The sequence below is a fragment of the Nelusetta ayraudi genome, unplaced genomic scaffold, assembly GCF_046127955.1.
Source record: "Nelusetta ayraudi isolate G7.1 ecotype Tasmania unplaced genomic scaffold, CSIRO-AGI_Nayr_v1 ptg000019l, whole genome shotgun sequence".
NCBI classification, from domain to species: Eukaryota; Metazoa; Chordata; class Actinopteri; order Tetraodontiformes; family Monacanthidae; genus Nelusetta; species Nelusetta ayraudi.
In genome coordinates this window covers 1,655,856-1,680,362 of record NW_027466069.1, presented here as the reverse complement: position 1 = coordinate 1,680,362, position 24,507 = coordinate 1,655,856, and the positions used below count along the sequence as shown (strand labels likewise).

Here is a 24,507-nt window from a genome sequence, read left to right as displayed (position 1 = left end):
CTCAAGTCTCTTGGAGGGGTCGAAAAACATGTTGAGACACTGAAGCAGCGCGCACGCATGTGTGAAGGCGGAGAAGCCAGGAATGGCGTGAACGCTACCAGGTCATGAAAGCAGAGGGGGAAGACAGCACGACCGGCGCAAAGCCAAGGACTTGACAGCAGCACCAGAGGCTCCCAACAGTCTGAACTCACAGGAAAGAAACTCTCTGAACCCAGAGTCATGTGACAGGTGCTGCGACATTTGAACCCGTCAGAGTCTAAGTGGATGTCGCCCCGCTGAGCGCATTGTGCTGCTTCGTGTTTAGCGTCCTAACCTGACGGGAGCATTAGAAAAGTACAGTTGGTAATGGAGAGCTGTGAACTGACAGCGTTGATATACGCCAACTGAATGGATGTGAAGGAGCCACTGTGTGTGGCCCTGCGATGGCCACTCGTCCTCACTCAGGTGGTGTCCAACTTTTCTTGAAAGGCAGATTTTTAGGGTTAACTGAAACTGAACCACTGAAAACAGTGACGGATCCTCTGGCGACGTGTGTGTTTATGTGTGCAATAATATTTTTTAAGATGCACACAGTAACATGTAACTGGCAATAAAAACAAACCCAATGTAAACACGAACGTGACCCTGTCAACTTTACAGCATCCTTTAAACCGCCCCCGTCACGCAGAGCTCCCTCAGCGAAGCAACGCCGAGACGTCCAGGTGGAACGCGGCCAGCAGCGCTGCCGAACCGTGTCTGGACTTAAATAAACCTTTAATGTCGATTTCAACCAGCAGGGCGTGCTAGAACAGCAAGCACTGTATAGACGGCGAGGGGCAATATAAAATGGGAGGGAAGAGATGGAGGACAACGGGGACGGATCAGTGAGAAAGAAGGAGTGTGTGTGTGTGTGTGTGTGTGTCGGGGGGGGGGGGGTGAAAGGTCAGAGCGCACGCAGAGCCGTCCTTTCCCGAGCGGGGCCCTCGCTGTCCAAACAACTTTTTAAACTGTCAAATGGTGACTTGAAAAAGGGGGATGTGGTAAAAAAAAAAAAAAAAAAAAAATGCTGCTCTCTCGCTCCTCACTACCCCCTGTTAAGCTTGTGTTCACAAGCTGATGAATGAGCACGGTGCGCGCACACAAATACAGTTTGCTACTCAAAAGGGGTTCAAAAAAAAAAAAAAAAGGAGACAGACCAACAAAACAGAGTGACGGAGGGCAGGGAAGGAGTTTACAGAGAGGAGACAAAGGCAGAAAGTAACGAGGAGGCGGAAGAAGCTAAAGGTCACGTTGGAAACGAGCGGCATCGAGTCAGGCTGCGCAACAATCGCGTCGGCCCTCCTTTCAAGAGGAAGACACGTCAGCAGGTGGAAGTCACGGATCAAGGATTTGAAATTTTAAAGGAAAAAAAAAAAGGACAAGAGGCCTGTGGAGAGTGTTCACATTGTTAACCCTTTTAACAAAAGTACCTCATTTATTTTTCACATTACAAGGACCTCTTACACCAGGAAATTGAATTTTAAACGATTCTTCGCAGTTCAACAATAGGTCCACCAGTCTCCAAGGCCCACAAGCATCTGAAATCTCTCCTCTCCATTAAAACACATTGAGCTGCATGGCTTTACGGCGCAGAACATTTGTCTTAAAACGGCGTGACAACAGGTTGGGGTCTATGAGGCCCATTGGCTCCCACTGGTAGAACACAGGCGCACACACACAGCAGTAAAGTTGAGAATGACGTCCAAGTCTTTCCGCATTGTTAGACCAAGAGAGATTTTCATCCGATGAGACAGACTGACTGATATAAACACAAGTGATGTCACATATGCTACGTACTGTCCTGCCTCCCAAGACACACAGAATCGAAAAGCAGCATTCAGTCCATCTTCAAATTCAAAACTAAAATGAATCAAAGCACAAAACACAATTATCGCCCCCTGGTGGCTGGCTGCACCACTGGCCTAAAATTCCACCGCCGCGATGTTGGCAGATGGCACCAGGCTTGCATCAGGCGATCGGTAGCTGTTTATGTTTGTTTTCACCGTCAAGAATTTGTTTTGTGTTCAGGTTTCCTTGAAGCTAATTCGAACCACTGAACTGAGTCTTGGCTTGTGACTGGGGCAGGATGCCGAGGACCTCAACAACACAATGTCTTTGTCTTCAAGCCTTTTCTTGGCCTCAACTTGCCGTTGGGACTCGTACTGGCGGGGCGTTAAAACCATTCATTGAACAGCTCGATGCCAAAAGGACCGGACCGCCGGCCAAAAGAGGCGGGACTCAACTCATTACGATGCGACGTCAGCCGATAAACTGATTTCATGCACAGAGGGGGGAAAAAAAAACTGTCTGTAAAAGCGGAGAGGGAGCGAAAATCGAACTTGCAGACCACCGTAAAAAAAACCATCCACGCGCATAGCCGGCGTTTCTCAATCGTTAAATTCTTTCCGAAGTGCGGGCCAGAAGTTCCTCTAATGGGAGAATTTGCCGTGAAATTCGCTCAATGAATCCATGCTGCCTGGAGAAGGTCTGCACTGGCAAGTTTGTGTGGATGCTCTGAACCCCCTTACCACTAACCCTTTAGGAGGGGGTAGTCTTTATTTGCAGAAGGCTGCAGAGGGGAAGCAGCAGAACAAACCCAGTCCAGTTTTTTTTTTTTTTTATTTGTGTGCCTCAGCATCATAAAGAGCACTCCAGCCCTCTCGCCCTCCCTCCTCCTTTTGTCTGCCTGCCTCCTACATCCACCCAGCGTGAGCGCGCCTCTGACTTCAACATGCAACAATACTCCGGCTCTGCGGCTCCGGCCCACACAGCCCAAAGCGCAGACAGGGCGCCGGGGAAGTTCTCCCTCTAACTGGCACCCCGTGGCCTCTTTTCACGATGTGCCACTTCCCCCGTGAGCTCGCCTCTTTCTTTCTTTCTTTCTTTCTCTCTCTCTCTCTCGCTTTCAACCGCCGGCCTTTTCTCCCTGCGTCTCCCAGATCAGTGACCTCACCCCAAACGCCCACATTTATGGTGACTTCATCGGGCCACAGCTGCATTCAAGGCCGCATCCAACGTGTCTGGGATGCCCGGCTGATCCGGCTGCGGTTGACGTCTCCCATCTGCAGTCGGTGGGCGCTGCAAAAAATCTGTATCTGTAGGGGTTTATTATGCGTAGACCGGTATCGGCTCAACAAAAGCGCACTTGTGTTTTGGGTTGGAAACAAAAGTGTTGACGGGGCTGCCCAGGCAGTGATGAGCATAAGGTTGCTTTTGCCTTCGTTTCAGTGCCTTCTGCCAGCGCCCCATCACGTCATGTGTGAAAAAAAAATTCTCTACGTTGCAGGTGAGGCAACCGACTGCAGGAAGCTGGTTGCAAAAGCTGCATCTCCTCGTCAGTCCTAGAATGTGTGTATCATTTTGTTTTTACAGAAACAGCCTTTTAAAAGTGTCCACAGTCAAAAGGTGTCTTTTTTTATGTTATTCAAGGTCAAAGCCCAGAGCCCATGAAATGCAGAAAGACCTTCTAAGACCACCTGGTTTACTCTGGTTCTGGCCGAGGTGTTTGATGTGCCATCAGTCTGGTACATGTAAGCTGTATCAACACAAACTTTGTTGTTTATATTTAATTGTTTCGTTTTGTTTGGCTTGATAAATATACCTTTAGTTTGATCATAATATTTAGCATTATTTGAGCTAGTTTGAATGCTTATAAACTCGTATATTTTTGAGGTATTTCATGGCTATGGAACACTGTGTTTTCTGTATATGTGGGTCTGCTAAGCATAGGGGGCAGCACTGGGAAGAGGTGGCAGCAGCAATTGTTTGGTTTGTTTGTTTCAAATAGAAGAATAAAATCAACAAAAAAAAATGCAATTCTTCGCCTGGACAAACAACTCTGTCGTATCCCTGCGTGTGCGTGAATCCACTCCCTCGGTGCGTTGGTGGCCGTTTGATTTGATTTTGTTAGTTCAGTTTGGACATTCAGGACAAAAGCAAAGAAAAGGACAAATGGCCAATACAACAACGAACTGAAGTTTGCTCTGGCAGCGCTGAAGGAAAGTGGTGAAGGGTCTCAAATGAAAAATCCAGATAAGGTTCCCTGTTCTTTGGGTGGTCCGCAGTCACGGTGCTTCACTTACCAGCTCCAAACAATCCCTCGTGTTATCTTTTACTAAACTTCCGGAAATGTCTTCTCTGCCGTGCATCGGTCATTTCCCGCTGCGCCTGCATTCAAACTCATTTACCTCCGCCGTGCTTCGCTCACAACGTTCGTGCATGCTGGTGCTAAAAAAAAGAAGAAGAAGAAAAACAGCCGCGAAGACAGAGTGCCACCTGCTGGACGTTGAGAAAGTTGCACTTACTAACGTGCTTTTATTGCATTGAGCGAGGTTTACAGTCACTGGCAGGCAAAGTTGAGAACATTTCCATCGTTCTGAGTTAAAATTATCGAGTGAACAGAGCGCAGTGATTGAAATCTAATGCTCTAAAAACATGTGAAAATATTTAAAAAAGTCGAACTGGTAAATGGGACTGCACTTATGCAGCGCTTTACAGAACATTCATGGTGACCCAAAGCGCTTTACAATGGCCTCTCATTCACCCATACACACACACACACACACACACACACACACACACACACACACACACACAAAAACACACATACACACAAATGAAGGGCTGCTGCCATGCAAGGTGGGTGCTACCAGCCCAGCTCGGTGTCTTGCCCAAGGGCACTTAAACATGTAGACAGTTGGAGCCGGGTTTTGCACCACCAACCTGAAGTCTAGTTCTAAGTACGTGTTTTTCCCTTGTAACGTGCTCTGATATAAAAAAGAGTGGTTCCGCTTATAAAAAGGCAGTGGCGAGTTCGAGACTTTCCATTACTTCACGACAACGCGTGCGTCCGTGCAGGTGTGCGTCCGTGCGCTCAGACATGCTGCTGCAGCCACAGCGCCGTGTTGAGGAAGCAGTCGGCCTGCGTGTCCACCCTGGACAGAGAGTGTCCGTCCTCTGGAAACCACAACAGTCTGGCAGGAGAGAAAGGAGGAGAAGGGGGAACTACAGATCTTCCTCTAACAGTTCTGACGGTTGAATTCTTTTTTTTTTTTTTCAATCTCTGCGTTCGCTCCTTTACCTGACAGGTGAGTCTCTGCTCTTCAGAGCCTTGTAGAGCTCCAGTCCTTGATGGGGAGACACTCGCCTGTCTCTGCCACCCAGCATCAGCAGCACAGCAGCCTTTATCTGCAAACACAAATACAGAAGTAGACAGAAAACATTGAGACAGCAGCTGCGTTGCCATGACCCCTAGAATTGCACAAAACCTAAAGATCGCAATAAAAAACTGGTCATGGAAAAACCTACATTTTGAAAAAACTCTCAAATATCGTTAAAAGGTTTTTACGATCTCGTGAGGTGGTTTTTCAGACGTATCGACATAGAGGTATGAAAACACTTTATTCGCATTTACACGTCGCCAGACTCTACTTCTTACTTACTTACTTACTAGAATTACATCCCGCGAGACGAGATTTTACGAGAATTACAGCTTCTGCGCTTCACACCATTCAATGGAAACACCTACAAATCGCAACTGAACTTTGTCGAAATTGTAGAAAAGTCGCTTTTATTTCACGAGAAACTGTAATGGAAACTCAGCGACTAAGACAGAAGAGAATTACTTACTTATAAAGTCTTACAGAAAAAAAGAAACGTCATTGTCACATCAGGCCAAATCTCTTTGCAACCCTAACCCTTTGTATTTGCCATCTTTTTTAATCTACATCTTGTTTTATTGCTAGCATCTTTTCATGTTACACGCATTGTTCTGAAAAGGTTCAGCTTAAAGTTTCTCTGGTCCAAAAAAAGGATGGTGTTCAACTTCTGAGCCTCCGCCTTGGTCAGAGGACATGCAGAGAGCGTCACAACTTGCTCTGGATGCAAGACTATGAACTTCACACTGCAGTAGTGTCCTAATAGCACTGCCACAGCTGGTTTTACGCATCAGTTTTGCAGGACTGGGGTCTAATTAGCACTTCAGGCCCCAGAGGATCAGAGAAGCTGCAGTCTGACCTGAGCGGCGTGCACGATGGGCGACTTCTCCAGCATGACGGCCAGAGCTTCCGCGGTGGGTGTCAGCTGGTACGAGTACTGGAGGCCCACGCTGGAGTACCGCCTGCGGACAGAAGGTCACATGACCGGACGCCTCGCAGGAGGGTTGGCAAGCTGAATGGAATGCGCACGTGTCTCACCAGTCCACTATGTCGCTGGTTCCCAGCAGGGTGGCGGCGTTGACCACCGGGTTCCTCACCGCGCAGGCTCTGTACACCTCGGGGAACTGGCCGACGAGATGGCACGACAGGAAACCGCCATGAGAGCCGCCAATCACAGCCAAGCGCTCGCAGTCCAGGGCGTCGTCCGACTTCAGCGCCGCGATCACAGCTCGCTGCGGGGGGGGGGGGGGAACGTTCCCATCGAATCCCAGTTGGAGGCAAAACACCAGTAGAAAGTGAAAGTAAGACTCCTGCCGGTACCTGCACATCCTTCACATCCTGGCCTCCGATATGACCAATCAGGGACAAGATGCTGTCCTGACCAAATCCCGTGGATCCTCTGTAGTTCACTGGGGGAGACGCACATAACGTCATAAACACCAGAACTAACTGGGTTAAGCAGAGCTCGAGAGTTTCACCAGGACATCAGAACAAGAACAGTCAGATCAAGTCGACACACTTAAAATAATGAGATTTCTTTGGATTGGATTTGGTTCATGCATAAGTACAGTAGTATGTCCGGCGGAAGAAATTCTGTATGTCTCACCCATGAGGACGGCAAAGCCAAGTTTAACCAGTCCGGCTGTGGTTGTGTTCCACCCAGCGGGGAACTGAGAGTGAGGGCCCCCTAGAGGAGACAGAGAGGAAAAGATGAAGAGCCGTCCATCAGGCGGGGGGACGATACAGCGGCAGAAATATCAGGGTTCATCCCTCACTAGCTGTGTCAGAATTAACAATGACAGACTGCGGCCTGTCATAAATTACAGTTTGCTAAAAAATGTTCCGTTGACCCTTTGTGATGTTTAAACATCCTATCATGACAAAACAAGTCCAAGCATGACCCAGTTCAAAGCAGTACAAGCACATGGTTTTCACAAGACACTGGGAGGAAGAAGGGCTTTAACCAGGGGATTACACAGATTGTTTATCTGCTTATTTACACCATTTACTTTCGATTGTCTGTAAATAGGGGCGACACGGTGGCGCAGTGGTTAGCGCTGCCGCCTCACAGCAAAAAAGTCGTGGGTTCGATTCCGGGCCTGGGACCTTTCTGTGTGGAGTTTGCATGTTCATGGGTTCTCTCCGGGTTCTCCGGCTTCCTCCCACAGTCCAAAAACATGCATGTGAGGTCAATTGAACACTCTAAATTGTCCGTAGGTGTGCATGTGAGTGAGTGAGTGAGTGTGGGTTGTTTGTTTCTATGTGGCCAGCTGGGATAGGCTCCAGTGACCCTGAGCTCAGGACGAAGCACACTTGTGTGTGTTGGGGTTGACCGTTGATGACTGAGCAGCGGAGATGGGCAAGGATTTAATCATCCTACTCCTTTTCGGCCCTGTTGGGGTAATATTGTTTCTGTTTTGACTATTTTGATTTATTTTCCCTTTTTTTCTTTTTCTTTTACCTGCACATGTTCGAAATAAAGTCTTCATTCATTCATTCATTCATTCACAAGTGGAGAACAGACGGACCGTGGATGAAAACGACCAGAGGGATCTTGACTCTGTGAAGGAAGGAGGACGGTTTCACCAGGACAGCACCAAAGTCCAGACCAGCTGATGAGAAGCAGATGGTGGACAACAGGGAGAGACAGTCAAACACCTTCCAGCATCATGTATGATTGGTTTACCTTGTTTATCTGCATACTCTTATTTTCTATTTTTGGGACACGTGTGTGTACATTTCCAAGTGTGTGGTTTACACCTGTATAGGAATGCAGGAATTAGTCAGTCAGGATGAGATATTAACAACAGAGGTTAACATGTGGTTAATAATTACTGAGGTGCAGGACTGAATCAGCCAGCGTTTCTTTATGGACGTGTGTTAATGTTGTTTTCACTGCTATATTATGAAATAATTGGTTTAATTTTGAACTTCAAAATGTTCTCATGTGTGTGTGTGTGTGTGACTGTGTGTTGCTCACAGTATTGGGTGTTTTCCTCTTCTGCCGCAGGTGTGACATCCAGAAGGGTCCAGTGGAAGTCAAAGGTCTTGGTGGGTTCCTGCAGGGTGAGCCAGGTCACGGGTTCACCAGTTGAGGAAGGGAGGAAGCCCACCCTCTGCACACACACACACACACACACACACACAGGAGATCAAACACATCAAATGAAGCTCTGCCCTGACTCATCCTGCTCTCTTCTCTCTTCTGCTTGCTCAGTCTGACCAGGGTCGGAGGTGCGCTGGGACTGGAGCAGCAGACCACCATCAGGTCCTTCTGAACCGTCAGGAGCTTCCAGCTGCCATAAGGTTTGGAGAGGTCGAAGAATCCTGCCGGGAGAGGGGGAGGGGCCGGAGGGAAACAGCGAGAGCATGAAAAAAGAAAGCAATTCATGTGGATGAGGAAATTGTAAATCGACTTCCAAAGAAAAAACATAAATGCTGTTGGCTCCTCTGTTCACAAACTGGATGGATTTATTTGCTTTTTATTGGTCCAATTTGGCTCTTTCTATTTGTGACTTTGGACTTTTATTATGAAAGTCTCCACTGGGGACGTGGCCTGGTCTTTGCCATACCTTCGTGTCCTCTCCCCTGGTCCGCATGGTGATGGTGCAGAGGAGTCAGAGGAGGAGAGGGGAGCGGAGGAGACGGCGGAGGAGGAGGAAGAGGAGGAGGAGGAGTGTGATGGAGGGAGGAGGGGCCCGCGAGAGGAGAGAAGGGGGAAGGCGGCGGCGGGAGAAGGGGCGACAGGGGAGTAGGAGTAGGTGGGAAGTGAGTTGGGAGCGACGCGGGGGAGGGGGTGAGAAAATGGGCAGGGAAGGGCGACGGAGGTGGGGGAGGAAGTGGAGGAGACATGGGCGGATTAGCGAAGGGGGACGGAGGCGGAGGAGGGAGAGGGAAGGATAGAGACGAGGACAAGGAGATAAGAGGGAGGGGAGGGGGAGGCGGAGTGGAAGGAGGCGGGGGAGGAGGCGAGGAGGAACTCTTACTATCAGAGAGGGAGGTGACTCGCTTCGATCGTCTGTCCAACATGAAGACGTCCTGCGGCACGGAGAGCAGGTCGGCGTCCAGGTGAGTTCAGTGAAACAACACTGAATGGCAAAGATCTCAATGTGCAGCCCAGAAGAGGCTCTCTACCTTACGGTTCCTGCAGGCGCTGCTGAACAGCACTCTCTGACTGTCCTCGGACCAGCAGCAGGGCGGCAGAGCCTCGTACACACCTGCAAACTCTGCTGAGACACGAGGACGAAGGCTCAACTCACCACTTCTCAGCACAGAAGAATAAGACGGCACAATGGCTTGATTTACTGCCTTTACGTGTGATTTTAAGGGTCCCATGTTACTGATCATAATGTGTCTCCAGCCAATCAGAGAGCTGACCAGACATGAGAAAAGTCCACCTTTGATTTGCATTTTCTGTGTATTTCCTGTTTTATTTTGAAGTCTATTTATTCTGTTGCCAGCATCTTTAGTTTGACTTCCTGTGTTTATTTCTTGATCTCTGTCACCTGTGTCTTCTTGTCAGTGTTGTGATGTCACAAAGGACAATAACATTTTATTGAAAGCGTTAATTCACTGTGAGACCAACTCACAGTTGCTAGGTTTCTCTTCCCTTTAGTTTTTTGTTTTGTTTTGCAGCAGGCTGTAAACAGCGGGCTAAATCTGATATTTTATTTATCTATACAGTAGCCATCCGGGAAGAAAGATTCAGGAAAATGTTTAGCATACATGACCTCTACTCACATCACTTAAGATAGAAATAAGAGGTTGATTTGGCGATGTTTACAGAAAACATGTTTAAATTAGTTATTTAAAAAAAAAAAGAGAAGAAAAGACGTTCTTTCAAAAGGTGCTGAGAAGCTACAGTCTGCAGCTGCACGATTAGCAGACAAAAAAAATTCCTAGCAGCTAGTAACATAGTAGGAGCTAGTTACTTAGTAACATCTGTTTGCAGTCTTTTCTGCTGACGCTAATGGGGACCAAACAGTCGCATGAGCCTGATCGCGAAACACCACCGGGTACAATTCTAAGTAACGTCAGACGATGGCGCTACATTTTAAAAAGCTCTCCCTAAATCACAGAAGCTTCTGCAGATGACAGAAGAAGAATGTCCTTGGCCACAGTGCTAACGTAGCTAGCGGTTCACCTTTCTGCGGCCTGCTGACGACATCCAACAGTGGGGACGTCTTCCCGCTGTCCAGGTCCAGCTGTGGAGGACCAGCATCCACTGTTAACAGGAACACTGATACACACACACACACACACACGCACACACACACACACACTCTTCCACTGTACCTGCTGCAGACTAAGGCACTGGTTGTGGGGACCAAACACTTGGCCCTGCAGGTAGATCAGAGTGGAGCCATCTGGGCTGAGGCGAGGACACGATACCGACATGTTGTCCACAGACAGACGCTCTGATTGGAGGAGGAGGAGGAGGAGGAGAACGTAGAGGAGGGATGAGAGGAGTCAAGCAACAACAGTGAGTTTCTACGATAGTGTCGAGGACGGAGCTCTCACCACAGCTTCCATCCAGGTTGAGCTTGAACAATGCAGACCTGGAAAAGAAGGAGATGCCAGTTTAGTCGAATAGACAATTAAACTTTCCTCCACAGGGTTTACGGAAATGAATGTTTTTTTTCTTTCAAAATATCTGGAAAAAAACATTAAGTTGAAAAAAAATAATTTTTTGCTTTTTCCTTTGGTGTCATAATGAGACCCAAAAAGAAATAACAAATGACAGACAGTGCAAATCACCTGCGGTTGGAGCAGAACTTGAGTCCCAGCCTGAAAGGTTCGTGGTACCAGCCGACAAACAGCACGGACTGGCTGCTGGGAGCCCACAGGGCCTGGAAGACGAGACGGAACTCAGTCAAAGGGATAGAAAAATCGGGATAGTAAAACAAAAAAATGACAGCAGTCTCAGAACTTTATCTGACAACACAAATTGATATTTTTACGGGGTCTTCGGTCCCTCCACAATGTGATGAAAAAAAAAAAAAAAAGAGAGAGCACTCGACGGCAAACATGGAAAATGTATCGTCACTCTAACAGGAGTGTGTGTCCACCACAGTGGACGTGGCCTCTGAGACTCTCACCTGTCCAGGGGAGACGTCCCGCGGGACCCCCTGCAGCACAGTCACAGCTCCACTCTGCAGGTTCACCACACACATCACCGGCACGCTCTTATTGGTCAGGCCTTCGCCCCAGTCTTCACAGTACACACTCCTGTCCTGTTGAGGAACGCTGATTAAATTAAAACACACGCACACACACACCTACAGTGCACATAGGCAAACAGAAGGTCAGCAGCAGACGACTACATCCGGCAATATTAGCCACGTTAGCAGCGCTCCTCAAACATGCTAATACGTTCTTTACCGAATACTGTTGTTGGTATACTGCTGTGTAAACGCAAATCTTCAAATATTTTTAAGCTAACGGTAAAGACAGCGCAGACGGCATCAATCACAAGCCTTGTGTGTACCTTTCCACTCGAAGCGACCTCATCGAGGGCATCTGCCGACGCCTTTCTGCTCTTCTCGGCCACGTACAGAAGCTTGTTCTCACACCCCGACCACGACAGGCAGCCAAACTGGGCTGAAAAACGCACACAAACAAGCGTCGCTCAGGCAACAGGAGACTCAACCAACTTAACCAACCGCCGCAGACGCCGAGCTGACTCGGTTAAAGCAGCGGCAACACGCTCGGAGCACTTTCTCGGCGCATACCATCGTCGTACACGCGTCCGTGCTGGCGCAGGGCGGTCAGGTTGAGGCATTTCCTCAGGCCGTGGCTGTCCCATATCTAAACAAGAGACAACATTCAACAACTTTCCGTCAAAATGTTATGGGGCCTGAGAGGGTCCTCACCTCCAGCAGCTGGCCGACACCTGTCTCCCTGACGACGGCCCGGAGGCCTCGGACAGGAGAGAGTGCACTGAGTAACCTGAAGAGCGGAGGCCAGACAAAAAAGTCAGAATATCATGCGGTTGTGATGTATGATGTAAATTGTCTGTAAGGTGTGAGTGAGAGCGTGAGTGTGAGGAGTCGTTTGTCTCTATGTGGCCATGTGGTGGACAGGCAACATCTCCAGGATGGGTGAATGGGTGGATGGATGGAAGAATTGATGGATGGATGCATGGATGGATAAATGGATGAAAGGATGGATGGATAAGTGGATGGATTTGTGGGTGGTTGGGTGGATGGATGGATGGATAAATGGATGAAAGGATGGATGGATGGATGGATGGAAGGATTGATAGATGAATGAATGGATGGACGGATGCATGGCTGGATGGACGGAGGGATGGGTGGGTAGGTGAATGGATGGTATCAGTGCCGAGTTTCAAAAAAAAAAGTACTACACAAACCACTATGAAACGCAATAATAGCTACAAACGAAACTTTTAAATAATACAGAAATAAACATAAACAATGCACTCATACACAGTCATACATTGACAACAGGCTAAAAATCGTGTGTGTGTGTGTGTGTGTGTGTGTGTGTGTGTGTCCTCACTCTCCAGACGCAGGTGAACAGGGTCCTGGTGGCAGCACCGTCCTGACGCTCTTGTGCTCATTGCGGTCTGCAAACAGCGTCCACTGCTGCGAGTAGCGGAGGGCCGAGCCTCGCACTAGATCAGCTTGACTCCACTCTGACATTTGGAGCGGGGCAGAATTCAACAGACGGGACAAAACAGTCAGAGACATGTTCTGCGATTGTCCACATTCAAACGAGTTCCATGTGAGTAGTCTAAAACGACGTCCCAACAGATACATGCAGGGTTTTTTTTTTAGGATCAGTGTCCATGTTAAGCAGTAACAAACTTCAGACCTGCAGTTTTCTACTTTTTTCTTTGGTGCATTTTTAAGGGCAGTTCAGAGCAGCCACTTCATGCTTGCATCACAACCAGAAGGACGCTGTGACTGGTTACGCAATGTGTGAGACCTGTTAAAAATCTCTTTAGGCTGGATCTCGGCCATTTGGACCTGGGAGACTTCAGACTTGAGGTCGCAGAGGTCACGCCGCGCTGCAAGGCGTCACGGGTCTTCATTAGGTCTAACTCTGTCTAACCAGCTGTCTGAGCCACAAGCATGCATGCCTTTTCCTGTCAGATCAAAACACAGGCAGCAGACTGGAGTCATCTGCGTGGCTGCACACCTCTCCAGGCAAACAGATGGGTCTCCTCCGGGTAAACCTTTTAAACCCCTTAGGACAAGATCACTGGTGTCACTACCGAGACCAGACCAGCAGCTTGGCACGAAATCCAAAGGAATGACAACATCTTAACTCTTTTTTTCTCTCTCTCTCTCTCTCTCGTCCTCCTCGAATTCTCACACGCTCTCAGTACAATTTCATTTATTTTCCTTTGTGACCTCTATGTTTTAAACGACAAGGTTGAAATATCCAGGCAAGAAAACGACTTGAGTCAGAGAGTTGAGTTGCAGAGTGACACTGATGATCTCTGACACTGAACAGATTCCAAACAAAGCGAACGTGTCACGGCGCAGTGCTTGTGTTCACTGTCAGATGTGACAGCTGCAGCCTGGCCAGCTCACCTGCGGTCACCGTGTAGATCCGGCGATCGGGAAGCTGCTCCTGCTGCTGCTGCTCGGTCACATGCGCGGACAGAAGCCCGGGGAGAGCGGCGAGCTCCCCGTACAGCCCGCTGATCTGTCCGGGCTCCATGTGGCTGCAGCGCCGACCGGACAAGCGCGTGTCCAGCCAGACGCCTCCCCCTCACACACAGCCGTTCAACAAACTTCCGGTTAACGGGCGGTTGGCCGTGACGTCGTCATGGGCCTTACTGCAGCTGCGGTGGTGATTTTATCCACATCGGCCTGTCTATGATTTTTTTTTTTTTCATCGAATTCTCTGTATGTGACTTAATATCTTTCAGACACCTCGAACGCAAGCTCGGGAGACGCTTCGGAAAAGCTCAGTCGCGCTATCTCCGCTTCACAATCGTGTGTGCGTCTGAACCGCCTCATACGGTAAAGCGTGGGAGCAGCTTCGTGGTGCATTCAGGCGCACCTCGTAAACTCTCGATTCAATATCTAAGTGTTTTTGTTGTTGTTGTTGTAGTTCTTTGTTGAAGTACATATACCGGTCATTATCTGGTTATCTTGATATTTTACTGTATTCTTTTAAAATATCAAAACAAACATGAAAAAAAAATCATACAATAAGATTACAACGCAGATTACAAAATGTATAGCCTATATAAATATATATGTACATACAGACCTATATGTATAGGTTATTTAAAATAAAAAAGAGAAAATGTTTCTTCAAACTCCTCCAGATTCTTGTTCTACGTGTCCTCAACTACCTCTGAGGTGATTTTCAACCTTTTTCACTTTAGTATTTTCTGATAAAATGATGCTTATGTTACACACCGCATACAGTACAAAACCTGCTTCCAAATGCGAATTAAAATATGGATATCAAAATGTTTTCTGCAAACTCCACCGGATTCTTGTTCTACATGACCTCAAATACCCCTGTGGTTATTTTCAACTTGTTTCACTATAGCATTTTGGAGTAATTTATGGATGAAGTTACACACCACATACAGGACAAAACCTGCTTTGAAAGGCAAATTCAAATATTAATTTTTAAAAAAAATCTAATTGTTTTCGGCAAATGCCACCAGATTCTTGTTCTACATGTCCTCAACTACCTCCGTGGTGATTTTCAACTTGTTTCATTGTAGCAATTTGGAGTAATATGGGGCTGAAGTTAAACACTACATACAGTACAAAATTTGCTTTGATAGGCAAATTCAAATATTAATTTAAAAACAAAATCAAAATGTTTTCTACAAATTCCACCAGATTCTCGTTGTGCATGTCCTCAGCTACCTCTTAGGTGTTTTTCAACTTGTTTCACGGTAGCATTTTCTAACAATCTAATGCTGAAGTTATACACCAAATACAGTACAAAATCTGCTTTGATTTTGTTTGTTTTTTTAAATCATAAAAAACTCCTCGTACGCTTTACCGTAAGAGGTGATTTAAACACGCACTCAATTTTAAAGTGTAGATAGCGCGACTCCTCTGTAGCCCTCGACAAAGCCACGCCCCCAGACACTACCCTTTCAAAATAAGAGCTCTATTTCCGCCTATGTTTCTTCTCACGGCGTTATTTTTTTTGTTGTTAATCTGAACGTTTCCTGTGAAAACGTAATAAGTTTTAGGGTTTTCAAAACTAAAGATCTTTTTACAGAGGTAAAAATCGGAATTAATTATTTTTTTTCACGGAGCCCAAGTTCACAATGTCAATTAGTCTCCAATGGCTTTAGAGTCGAGCAGCGTGTCATTTAAGAAAATAATCAAAACAAAAACAATTTCAATTTCAGTTGGGAATTACAAGTTCAAGATTTGTGATTACTAAAAAAGACAGGAAACAAAAATGCTCAAGACTATTCTTTATTATCATCATTTAAAACAGTTGTATTCATTATCATTCAAACAGTTTTTCTGCCCATGTGCAGCAGCACCAGAACCAGACAGCTTGGTGAAGAGGCAACAATATACAGGAAAAGGCTGTTGATGGTAGTTTTTAACCAAAGCACTGAAATATACAGGCAGCTGTTAAAGTGTGCTTTCTAAATCCACACTTATCACCCACCCCTCAAAAAAAAAAACACAACATTAAAAGAAATGTTACCCGGTGCCACTGTTGGGAGCCTGGCAAGTTGCTGTCAGCAGCCTCAGTTAATGACCCTCATCAGAGGGGGGAAAAAAATTAGATGCATCAAAAGCCTCAAGTATATATCTCCCCATGACTCCCTACAGTCCATCTGCTTTTTAAAGTCAGGGACAGACTGCATGAGCCACTGAACCCGCTTTAAAAATATACACATGAAATAAAAAAAAAAACTTTTGAAAGTCTTCATTCAAAATTCTTCCCTTAAAAGTGTAAACAGTTTTTATTACATTTTCCTTATGACTAAAAGCACACAGTACTTCTATTTGAATAAATTAAGAATTAAGCCATCAAAAAAAATTGTTAAAATGTATTTTTTCTCTCAAAAAATACACAAATGACACGATTAATAGGTCATTTAAGGAGGCATCTTCTTGTTGGTATGTTTGTGATTATTAAAACCCATGACATTTAATAGTATTTGAAGAAAACACTCTCACACAGAACACTACACACTTTTCAAGTCTGTTTCTTGATTTGGCAGCTGAAGTTGCCACTCTGTGGTGGAAAGGAAAGGTCGCGCAACCGAGGGGAAATGCTCAGGAACCATCAACCAGCACTGAAAGGTACAACTTTTCCGTGGCTTCTGTTATTTCCAGCGATAAACCAGGACTGGTTTATCATGACTGAAAGTGGTTTTGTGTGGAAATTCAGTCACACACTGGGATTTAAAACAAGGGCAAAAAAAGTAGCACCAGAGAGGGTTTCCAGCAGGTGTGAGGTTTTCTCTAGCATAAAGCTTTAAAATGTTACCCCCTTCAGTCACACACACACACACACACTTTACTTCCTCTAGAGTTTCATAAATAGAACCAAGAAAATATTTAATCAGTATAATGAATCATTTCCTGTTAAGTGTCATGTTACGCGACTTTAAGGCAAAAACGAGGGGAGAGGAAAGCACCGCTGCTTTTCGTCCCCCAGGAGAGCCAAGAAAAAGTTCTTGGCGTCTGAGGAAATTAAATTGCAGATGAACTGCACAAGAGGGAAAAAAACCTCAACTCGAGGATGCCAGACAGGTGAAGGCATACTTTGTTTCCGTCTGTGTGCAGCCGCAGCCCAGCGCGGACGCAGCCCTTACATGACGTCTGCCCGCTTGTCCCTGAATTTGCTCCTCTGTTTTGTCCTGGCCTTGAAGGCAGCTGAGTTGTAATGATGCTGTGAGGGGGGGGGAGAAAAAGACATGAGCACAACTTGGAGGGAGTGGGGGGAGATAACGGCACAAGCATCAAACAACAAAGCTGCTCTCACCTTTTCGTGGTGAACGATGGGGAGACAGGCTAAAGCAAAAGAGCTGGGTGGAGGACCAAGTCCCAAGATGTCTCTCAGTAAATGGTTGAACTGCACACAAAAAGACCAACAAACCACAGAGGATGAGAATCGCCAACAGTTCTTAATGGCTGTGTTTTGCAGCACTGGCCTCATGTGGCTGAAATGATAGAGTAGATGGAGGTAAACATAGATCTAGTTTACAAGAATCACCTCGGAAAAGCTAAAATTATTAGGAACAGTGGACAATCAGGGCACAATAAAAAAAAAAAAATTAAAAAAAATTAAAAAAAAATGCTGCACCCGCCCCCAAATAAAGGGCTCTGCGTTCTGACCTTCAGATGTTCCCTCACTCCCGACTCCATGAGCTGCCTGAAGGCATCGTAGCTCCGCCTCTTCATCCAGTTGTCGATGTGAAACCTCTGTTCTGTACGAATGCCAGTCCCTCCAAACTTGATGGTCTCTTCGGTGAATTCATCCCTCTGTAGGGAGAAGAGAGGAGGTGCTCGAGGTGCGTTCACGCCCAGTGCGGGGTACCATCCCAAATTGCACCGCCTGAATGGCGGCCGGGGCCATACCTCGATGTAGTGCAGCACCTCTCTGAAGATGGAGCGCTGTTTCCGCCGGTCCGTCTTGGCCCTGTGCTTGTTGCCGTCCGTGGCCAGGCTTTTCAGACACTGGCACAGGCCTTCGCTGTCCTCCACCTCAAACTGCTGCAATTGCCCGCGTGACGATGTCAGAATAAAACGAGGCACCGGTCTCGAGTGGCCAGAGAAGACGTTCCTTACCTCGTCCATATCCCGTCCCAGCTCCACCAGCAGGGCGATGGTCTCCCCCACCGCAATTCTGTAGTTGACGTCGCTGCTCTCCAGACACGCCTGCAGTTTGGGGAGGTGTCTGAAAAGAAGCATTCGCCTTTGATTACTAAAAAACCAGCAGCAGCGGGACAAGGGATGGAATTGTACTTTCTCTGTTGTGGGATCACAAGTGTGTCAAATGTCATCAAGGAAGGCAACGGCATTATTACACACATGCTGATGACTATGGAACCATGGCCTCCACTCTAAGTAGACAGTGGTGCAACTCTTGGAGAATGCTTGCTTTTTTTTTTTTATTGTCTTCTGATGTGGAAAAATTGAGTTTTGTTGCACTCACTGATCGAGCAGCTTTGTCAGTTTGGATGTAGGGCAGAGGGTGACCAGCAGGGACCAGGCCTGCAGGGCAGCACCGTGGAGGCCGGGACCACCGGGTCTGGAGGTGGGGAGCGTTCCCTCTCCGTTGGGGTAGGAATGCATGAAGACGCTCTCCAGCAGGGCCAACACCTTGATCAGGTCCTGGGAGCGGGCAGAAAATCCAACCAACAGTGTTAATTTTGTTGACGGAAATCTTTCGTCCGTCATAGTTATCGTTTTTTTTTTTTTTGACTAAAACAAGATGATAACTAAGACCATGACCAGGTGTATTAACATGATGATATTTCATCAACAAAAACTAGACTAAAACTAAAACACATTTGAGTCAAAAGACTAAAACTAAGTCAACTGTTGCTGTCAAAATGAACAATGGATGGAAAATTACAATGACAAAGGAGGACTGGCCATTCACAACATAACTATGATCAACTTTTAAGTAATTTTTTTTCCTTTTTGCTCGTTAACGGGCAGATGGTCAGGGAGCGCAAGGTAAAGCCAGTCTTCAGACTCAAAGTCACTGGATTTCCTGAGTGTGGAATCTTTTGGAGAAGCATCATGGAAAGGCATCAGCTGTTCTCACCTCTCCATCGTCAGCGGCACAGATGTAGCTGCACAGCCCCAAAGCTCGAGCACACTGATGGGAGACACACAGGAGGAGAAAGTGTTTCAAAAGATGGAGAAGATTAGGGCGGAGTCGTCTGCCATGACGACAGGAAATTCTTTGTCTTCTGCAGGCACACTGATGGCTGAGCTTTTGCTGCGGACCACATGGCATTTTAATCACGCAGACAAGCCATCCAGTCTTTTTTCCAGAAGTTACTGTTGGGCACAAGAGTTGTGCGGTCTGCATGATGACTCACACTCTGCCGGGCCGCCATACTGGCACTGTTGTCCATCAGGATGTAGGTGAGGATGGGGAGGAGCATCTTGAAGCACTCGTCCGCTTCGTCGCCTCCACCCAGCTGGACGCAGAGGAGGACGAAGAGGGTGGCGGCAGCTGCCTGCTCCTCGGCGCCACCTGCAGGCAAAACAAAGTCACCATTCACCGATGAGCGACTCCAGGGTGTGAAGGGGTTTTGTTTTGTTTTTTTATGTCACATATCACTACTGTCATATCTGTATGTTTTTAATCCTGGACTTAGTGAAGGAACCTCAGACAGCCAATCACGCAAACAACTTCAGGTGCGATCGAAGTGCATCAGCTCATCTGCACTTCAGATATGGGAAGGATGTGCAGCCGACAGCAAAACTCTGAAGCTGCTCACACATCAATCTAACTTCTGCAAATGTGAATACTTACAAAAAAAAGAGACATCACTATTATCAGAACATTTTGGAAAGACAAAATTTACATATTAGAGGACCTGAAAAAGAGAACTAAACCTGAGCAGGGACGTGTCGATTTAAGTTTGCAGAAATGCATTTAGCAATGACATTATGCCTTGAATTATTTTGCACATTTGTCTGCTCTTGCCTTTCTTGAGGCTTCGCTCCAGACAGTCGCTGACGGTGATGCGTCTCTCCGCCAGGAAGTCGTACAGCTGTTTGGAGGAGAAGGCCCGTCGCAGCGATTCCAGGGCTGCAAGTCGTGTCTTGGTGCTGCGGCGGACGACAGAAGAATGCAACCGTCAAACAGTGAACAAACAGAACAGGCCCGTATTTGCGTCCTCACGGGAAACCCACCTCTTATCCATCAGGTTATCAATACACTGCTTGAGTTTGTCCTCCATGTCTTCCTGCTCCGTCCGCTCGTCCACCTCCCTGGCTCCTGTTTTCACTAACAGGCAACAGGCAAAGTTATCCACTGACTGAGCGTCCACTTCTGTGCAAGACCCCGCAAGTCTCCAGGCACGGCGTACACACCTGCGCTCTCCTCCATCGCCGAGGCGCCCTCGCTGGCGCTGCTGTGGTGGCTGAGAACTTCAGACGCCACCTCGTCGTCGCTGGTGTCCGTCTCTCCCTTGAACCCATTTTTAACAGCCGCTGGGGGGGGGCCTGAGATTGAACGTGAGATGATGAGAAATATGTGGATTATTAATATTTCAGTGAGCTAATTAGTTCCACTAAGGAGGCCAATGACTTGTTTTTATATCTTTTTTTTATTGGGATGTAAAACAAGGGCTTAATTTACCTAAAGATCTAAGAACTAATCTTTTATATGATGGCAATTTAGTATTCATGGCACTGTTAAATTTCCTGAACAAAGATGACACTGCTAGTTCTGCACATATTTGTTTTTCTCAGTGGGCTGTTGGACATAACACAGGAAGTTCTATCTATGGACATTTACTGCGTAACGACATCCATAACTTTTCTTCAAAGCTGTCAAAAATAATTGGCTGGTGATGCGACGCAAACTCCATGAAAGTCGTCTGAAGTGACAAAATGCACCGAGGCTGACTTTACGTTCCTCAGCTCTCCTGTTGTTCTGTGTCAGTAACTGAACACCACATATTCACACGCACCAAACGTCACCGTCATTTCCAACTTGACGTTTCTATGCCAATCTCACCCACACAGTAGCTGCATGACACAGAAAAACTAAAGGCAGAAAGCAGAAGGCATTTTAGGAGGTTTTTGTTCTTCTAAGGTTTAATACTTCAGATCAGCTGAGCACTGAGTGTGTATGACTGTACAGCAGTCCGCTGCTCACAGCCAGGAATAAGATAAGCTAAGCTAAGCTATCGCTCAGGTTCCTGCTGGCTCAGGGCTTTTGACTGTTTGCGGCTTTGCTGGGGACCGCGGCGCCCTTTCATTCATCCATCCATTCATTTATTCATTGACACAGTGTGTGACATCCAGAATGGTCAAAGTGTGCATGTGTGTATGTTAAGGTCAACCAGGACACTGAGGGTGACTTGGAGGTGATCGTCACAGCTGCAGCACACCAGGTATTAAAGACTTTGTACCGCAAAGTCATCTAGTGTTGAGTCTCAAGTTTGACACCAGCTTTGAACTAAACCATTATTACAACACACTTTGGGACATGACTGAGCTCTTATCAGCACGATGATTAAAAAACACGACAGGTAAACATGAAAAGTAAAAAAATAAATAAATAAATGAATAAATAAATAAAATAAAATCAACCAGCAATCTAAAGAGAAATTGCTTTGTGGCCAAGTTCAGCAATTTCACCTCATCCCAACTACATATAACATTTGCTGAGCGGTTGCTGAGGTGAAGCAAGTGGAGGATCTACACCGTCCTCTGAAACACTGGACTCAAAAAACCCAAACATTTTTATTGTTGTTTACCAACAGCTGTGAGCTGCGTCAGTTTGCCGTGCCCACTCATAAAAGTGGGTGTGCAGATGTTCACGGCGCCAAGCTGGTGAGACACGCTAAACCTCAAAGTCTCACAAGTCAATGGTCGGGACTAAGGAGATGTGCTGGAGGACAATGCCCACTCATCTCCTCTGCTCGGTGTCTTTCTTTCAGAACTTGGAGGGGGGGGGGGGGGGGCAAACTTGTACCTACTTTTAATTTCAACAGCACCGCTTTCATTCACAAAGCTGCAGTTCAGTTCAACACACCTACAGAGCTCAGTCAATATCAGTCTTTTCCTGGTCGCCCTTTTAGAACATGCTGTCCAGCCTGCTCACACACACACAGCTTCCCACGCAGGCAGGCCTGCCCACACCCTGATTACCAGCTTGGTGTGTGCGCTCCCTGCCCCACAATTCACGTGGCGTCTCTACCTCAGTGTTTTCTGCTTGCGGTGCAATCGTCTCAGAGCCCCCGCGGTCAGTCAGCCAATCAGTTTGCATGACTCCGCCACACAGCAAGTCTCCAGTGTGTGCCTTCTAAACGTGGCCTGGTGCCAAGAATGCAGGTGGTGCCGTCACTAACAGCCCTTTAAAAACTAAAAGGACTCACTGGCCAGGCCACACTGCCAATTTAGTCACTTTCACAACAACAAACAAACAAAAAAAATGCATGAAAGGTACGATTTGTTTTTGGAAGCAGTCATCCCGAAACTGTGGGTGAATGGGGGGGGGGGGGGGGGCAATCAACTTTTACACAAAGCTGAGATGCTAAATTCAAATATGAGGGAGCTATGAAACTTGTGAGGAGGCTGCGGAGAAGCCAGCCGGCTGGCAGTGTTGCTTTGAACACAAACACGGTCGGTCACTGCGGGTCATGTTTTTGCGGGGAAGGACAAGACAAAGCCCTTCAGGTGCAGAAAACAAAGTGAACTTAAAAGTTGCTGCTGGGATTGGCTGTATGCACCAGCACACGAGCCACGAGCTCAGGGAGAGCCAGGGTCGTGTTGAGGGGAGGAGAGAGGTCAAGTTACCTTTCAGTGGGATTTTAGCTGATAGCTGCAGCTGAAGGACCTCCTGGCGAAGGGAGCCTGCACGTGACGAATGGGCACGGACGGATGAATGAAGGGGGAAAGATTTCGGGGAGAGGAATTGGGAGGGGAATGCGTGAATGAATTAATGTATGAATGAATGGGTGGATGTTGGAGAAGGCGACACATCAGGAGTTAGCTACAGACTGAAAAACAACTCGTAACACAAAGTTTAAACCCGCAAATGTCACGACAGGAACCGCAGAGTCCAGTGGAAGTCACTAGCAGACGATATTTTAACAACACACGTCGTGGTCGAAGCAGAGAAAGTGCTCCGTGCGTGCTTGTGCTGGCACGTGTGTGGGCCCGGCGACGTCACGAGCAGAAACGTGAGGCCGCTGTCAGTCAGAACGCCCTCCGGCCATAAACGGACACATGCGACGCGTCATAAATGTCCATTGATTAAATCGGTGAAACGTGTGTCGCTTGTCTGCGCCAAGGCGGCAATTTATCGACCGCGCGCTCCTCATCACCCGCACTTATTAGCAGCGTTTTTGCGGGGGGACACTGTTGCACAAGTTCTTCCAGCCTCAACAGGTTGCACTTACCTTACGCCGCTGCTGAAAATAACTCGTGGTCTTAACTTTGAGACCGTGCGGCGACGTAAGACGAGAGGGACGGTACAAAATAACACCTTCTATTGTTTCCGGGTGAATTCTACAACTATTAAGCCGCGGGACGGTGTCACCAAAACTCGCAATTCTGCAAAAAAAAAAACAAAAAAAAAAAAAACTCCCTAATTGTAGAAGCCACATGGCAGACGGTGTAGCGCGCCAGCTAGCATCAAAGTAAAAGCAGCGGGCAGTTTGGCTAAAATGCTACAATAAAAAGGCAGCCACGGGTGGGGTGGCGGTGAAACTGTTTCCAAAACCGTGACAGCGACTGTCACCCTATCTGCCGGTGTTGTCGATGGCCTACCGTGCTACAGCTACTCACCCGGTTTGGCGGAGTCACGTTTCCCCTTTTTATTCTTCGGCATTTTCCCCGAGTGGTTCTTCTCGACCCGCACTTGACAGCAAAGCTAGCCGAGCTAGCTCACGGCGTTAGTGCGCTGGAAGCTCAGCCTCTGCTCCGCGGGCTTGACAAATCGGCGTGAAGGTGGCAGCCGAAGAGAGCAGCTTTATAATCTCTGTGGATTCTCTCCCCACAACTGTCAGCTGAAACTCCGGCGCGTCCACGTCCGTTCGCACTTTGTTTACACTCGGGCTAAGGCGGGCTAGACTCCTCACGCGCTGCCACGCTCCGGAACTCTCCGCTTCTCCTCAGACTTGGGATTTTAAACAAAAACTTGACCGCATACCAAAAGGGCGCCTTTCCTCGGTTGTTTTTTGCGATGTATTATCTGTGATTATCCCCAGGTAATCTATATCTGGCACTTGGTTGAGATTTCAAGTTTTTTCCGAGCTGTTTGGGACGGAGGTTTGAGCACGCCGCTGACATCAAGTCCACCATCTTCCTCTCGGTACGGACTGAACGCCGGGGCGGTGTTATGTTGGGATCCCGTTCCTCCCCGCGCAATCGCGTTCCTCCCAGCGCGTGAACGCGCACTCCTTCTCTCCTCTCGTTCTCGTCGCAACGTGACAACAAAGCGCGTTTCTCCCGCTCAGCGAAGACCAATTAAGTGCAATTATCACAAAAAAAAAAATAACGACGTCTAGTCATCCAGTAACCTTAAGACGTCACAGCACAGAATTCAGTAGTGACATTTTGGCAACGGAAGCCACAAAATCTGGACCTCAAAAAACAAACACACAATTATTTAGATTGAAAAGTTGACTAAAGAATGAAAATAACACACAATC

The 24,507-nt window shown here is 47.2% G+C and overlaps 2 protein-coding genes and 1 long non-coding RNA gene across 4 annotated transcripts in view; 1 reads left to right on the top strand and 2 right to left on the bottom strand.

Moving 5' to 3' along the window:
• Positions 1–24,507, top strand: part of LOC142888133 (uncharacterized) — an 85,275-nt gene that overhangs the window by 3,671 nt on the left and 57,097 nt on the right. The window lies entirely within an intron of this gene.
• LOC142888120 (acylamino-acid-releasing enzyme) lies at positions 4,308–14,177 on the bottom strand. The gene is made up of 21 exons (XM_076026158.1): positions 13,736–14,177; positions 12,696–12,831; positions 12,047–12,122; positions 11,906–11,981; positions 11,662–11,774; positions 11,273–11,407; positions 10,932–11,023; positions 10,695–10,732; positions 10,470–10,591; positions 10,318–10,378; positions 9,309–9,400; positions 9,161–9,212; positions 8,398–8,501; positions 8,155–8,290; positions 7,703–7,786; positions 6,781–6,861; positions 6,495–6,583; positions 6,213–6,406; positions 6,034–6,136; positions 5,099–5,205; positions 4,308–4,991 (listed from the first exon to the last, which is right to left on the bottom strand). The coding sequence occupies exons 1-21, from the start codon at positions 13,863–13,865 to the stop codon at positions 4,892–4,894; spliced, it is 2,121 nt and encodes a 706-aa protein (XP_075882273.1). The 5' UTR covers positions 13,866–14,177; the 3' UTR covers positions 4,308–4,891.
• ifrd2 (interferon-related developmental regulator 2) lies at positions 15,592–24,200 on the bottom strand. 2 transcript variants are annotated; one of them, XM_076026143.1, is made up of 13 exons: positions 23,642–24,200; positions 22,649–22,705; positions 20,213–20,332; positions 20,033–20,117; positions 19,824–19,948; positions 19,210–19,367; positions 18,930–18,983; positions 18,312–18,490; positions 17,945–18,053; positions 17,735–17,869; positions 17,492–17,638; positions 17,139–17,228; positions 15,592–17,045 (listed from the first exon to the last, which is right to left on the bottom strand). In XM_076026143.1, exons 1-13 carry the CDS (start codon positions 23,682–23,684, stop codon positions 16,965–16,967), a joined length of 1,383 nt encoding a protein of 460 aa, XP_075882258.1. In that variant the 5' UTR covers positions 23,685–24,200; the 3' UTR covers positions 15,592–16,964. The 2 variants fall into 2 exon arrangements, with proteins under 2 accessions (XP_075882258.1, XP_075882259.1); XM_076026144.1 differs by lacking the exon at positions 22,649–22,705 and having other exon boundaries at positions 23,642–24,198.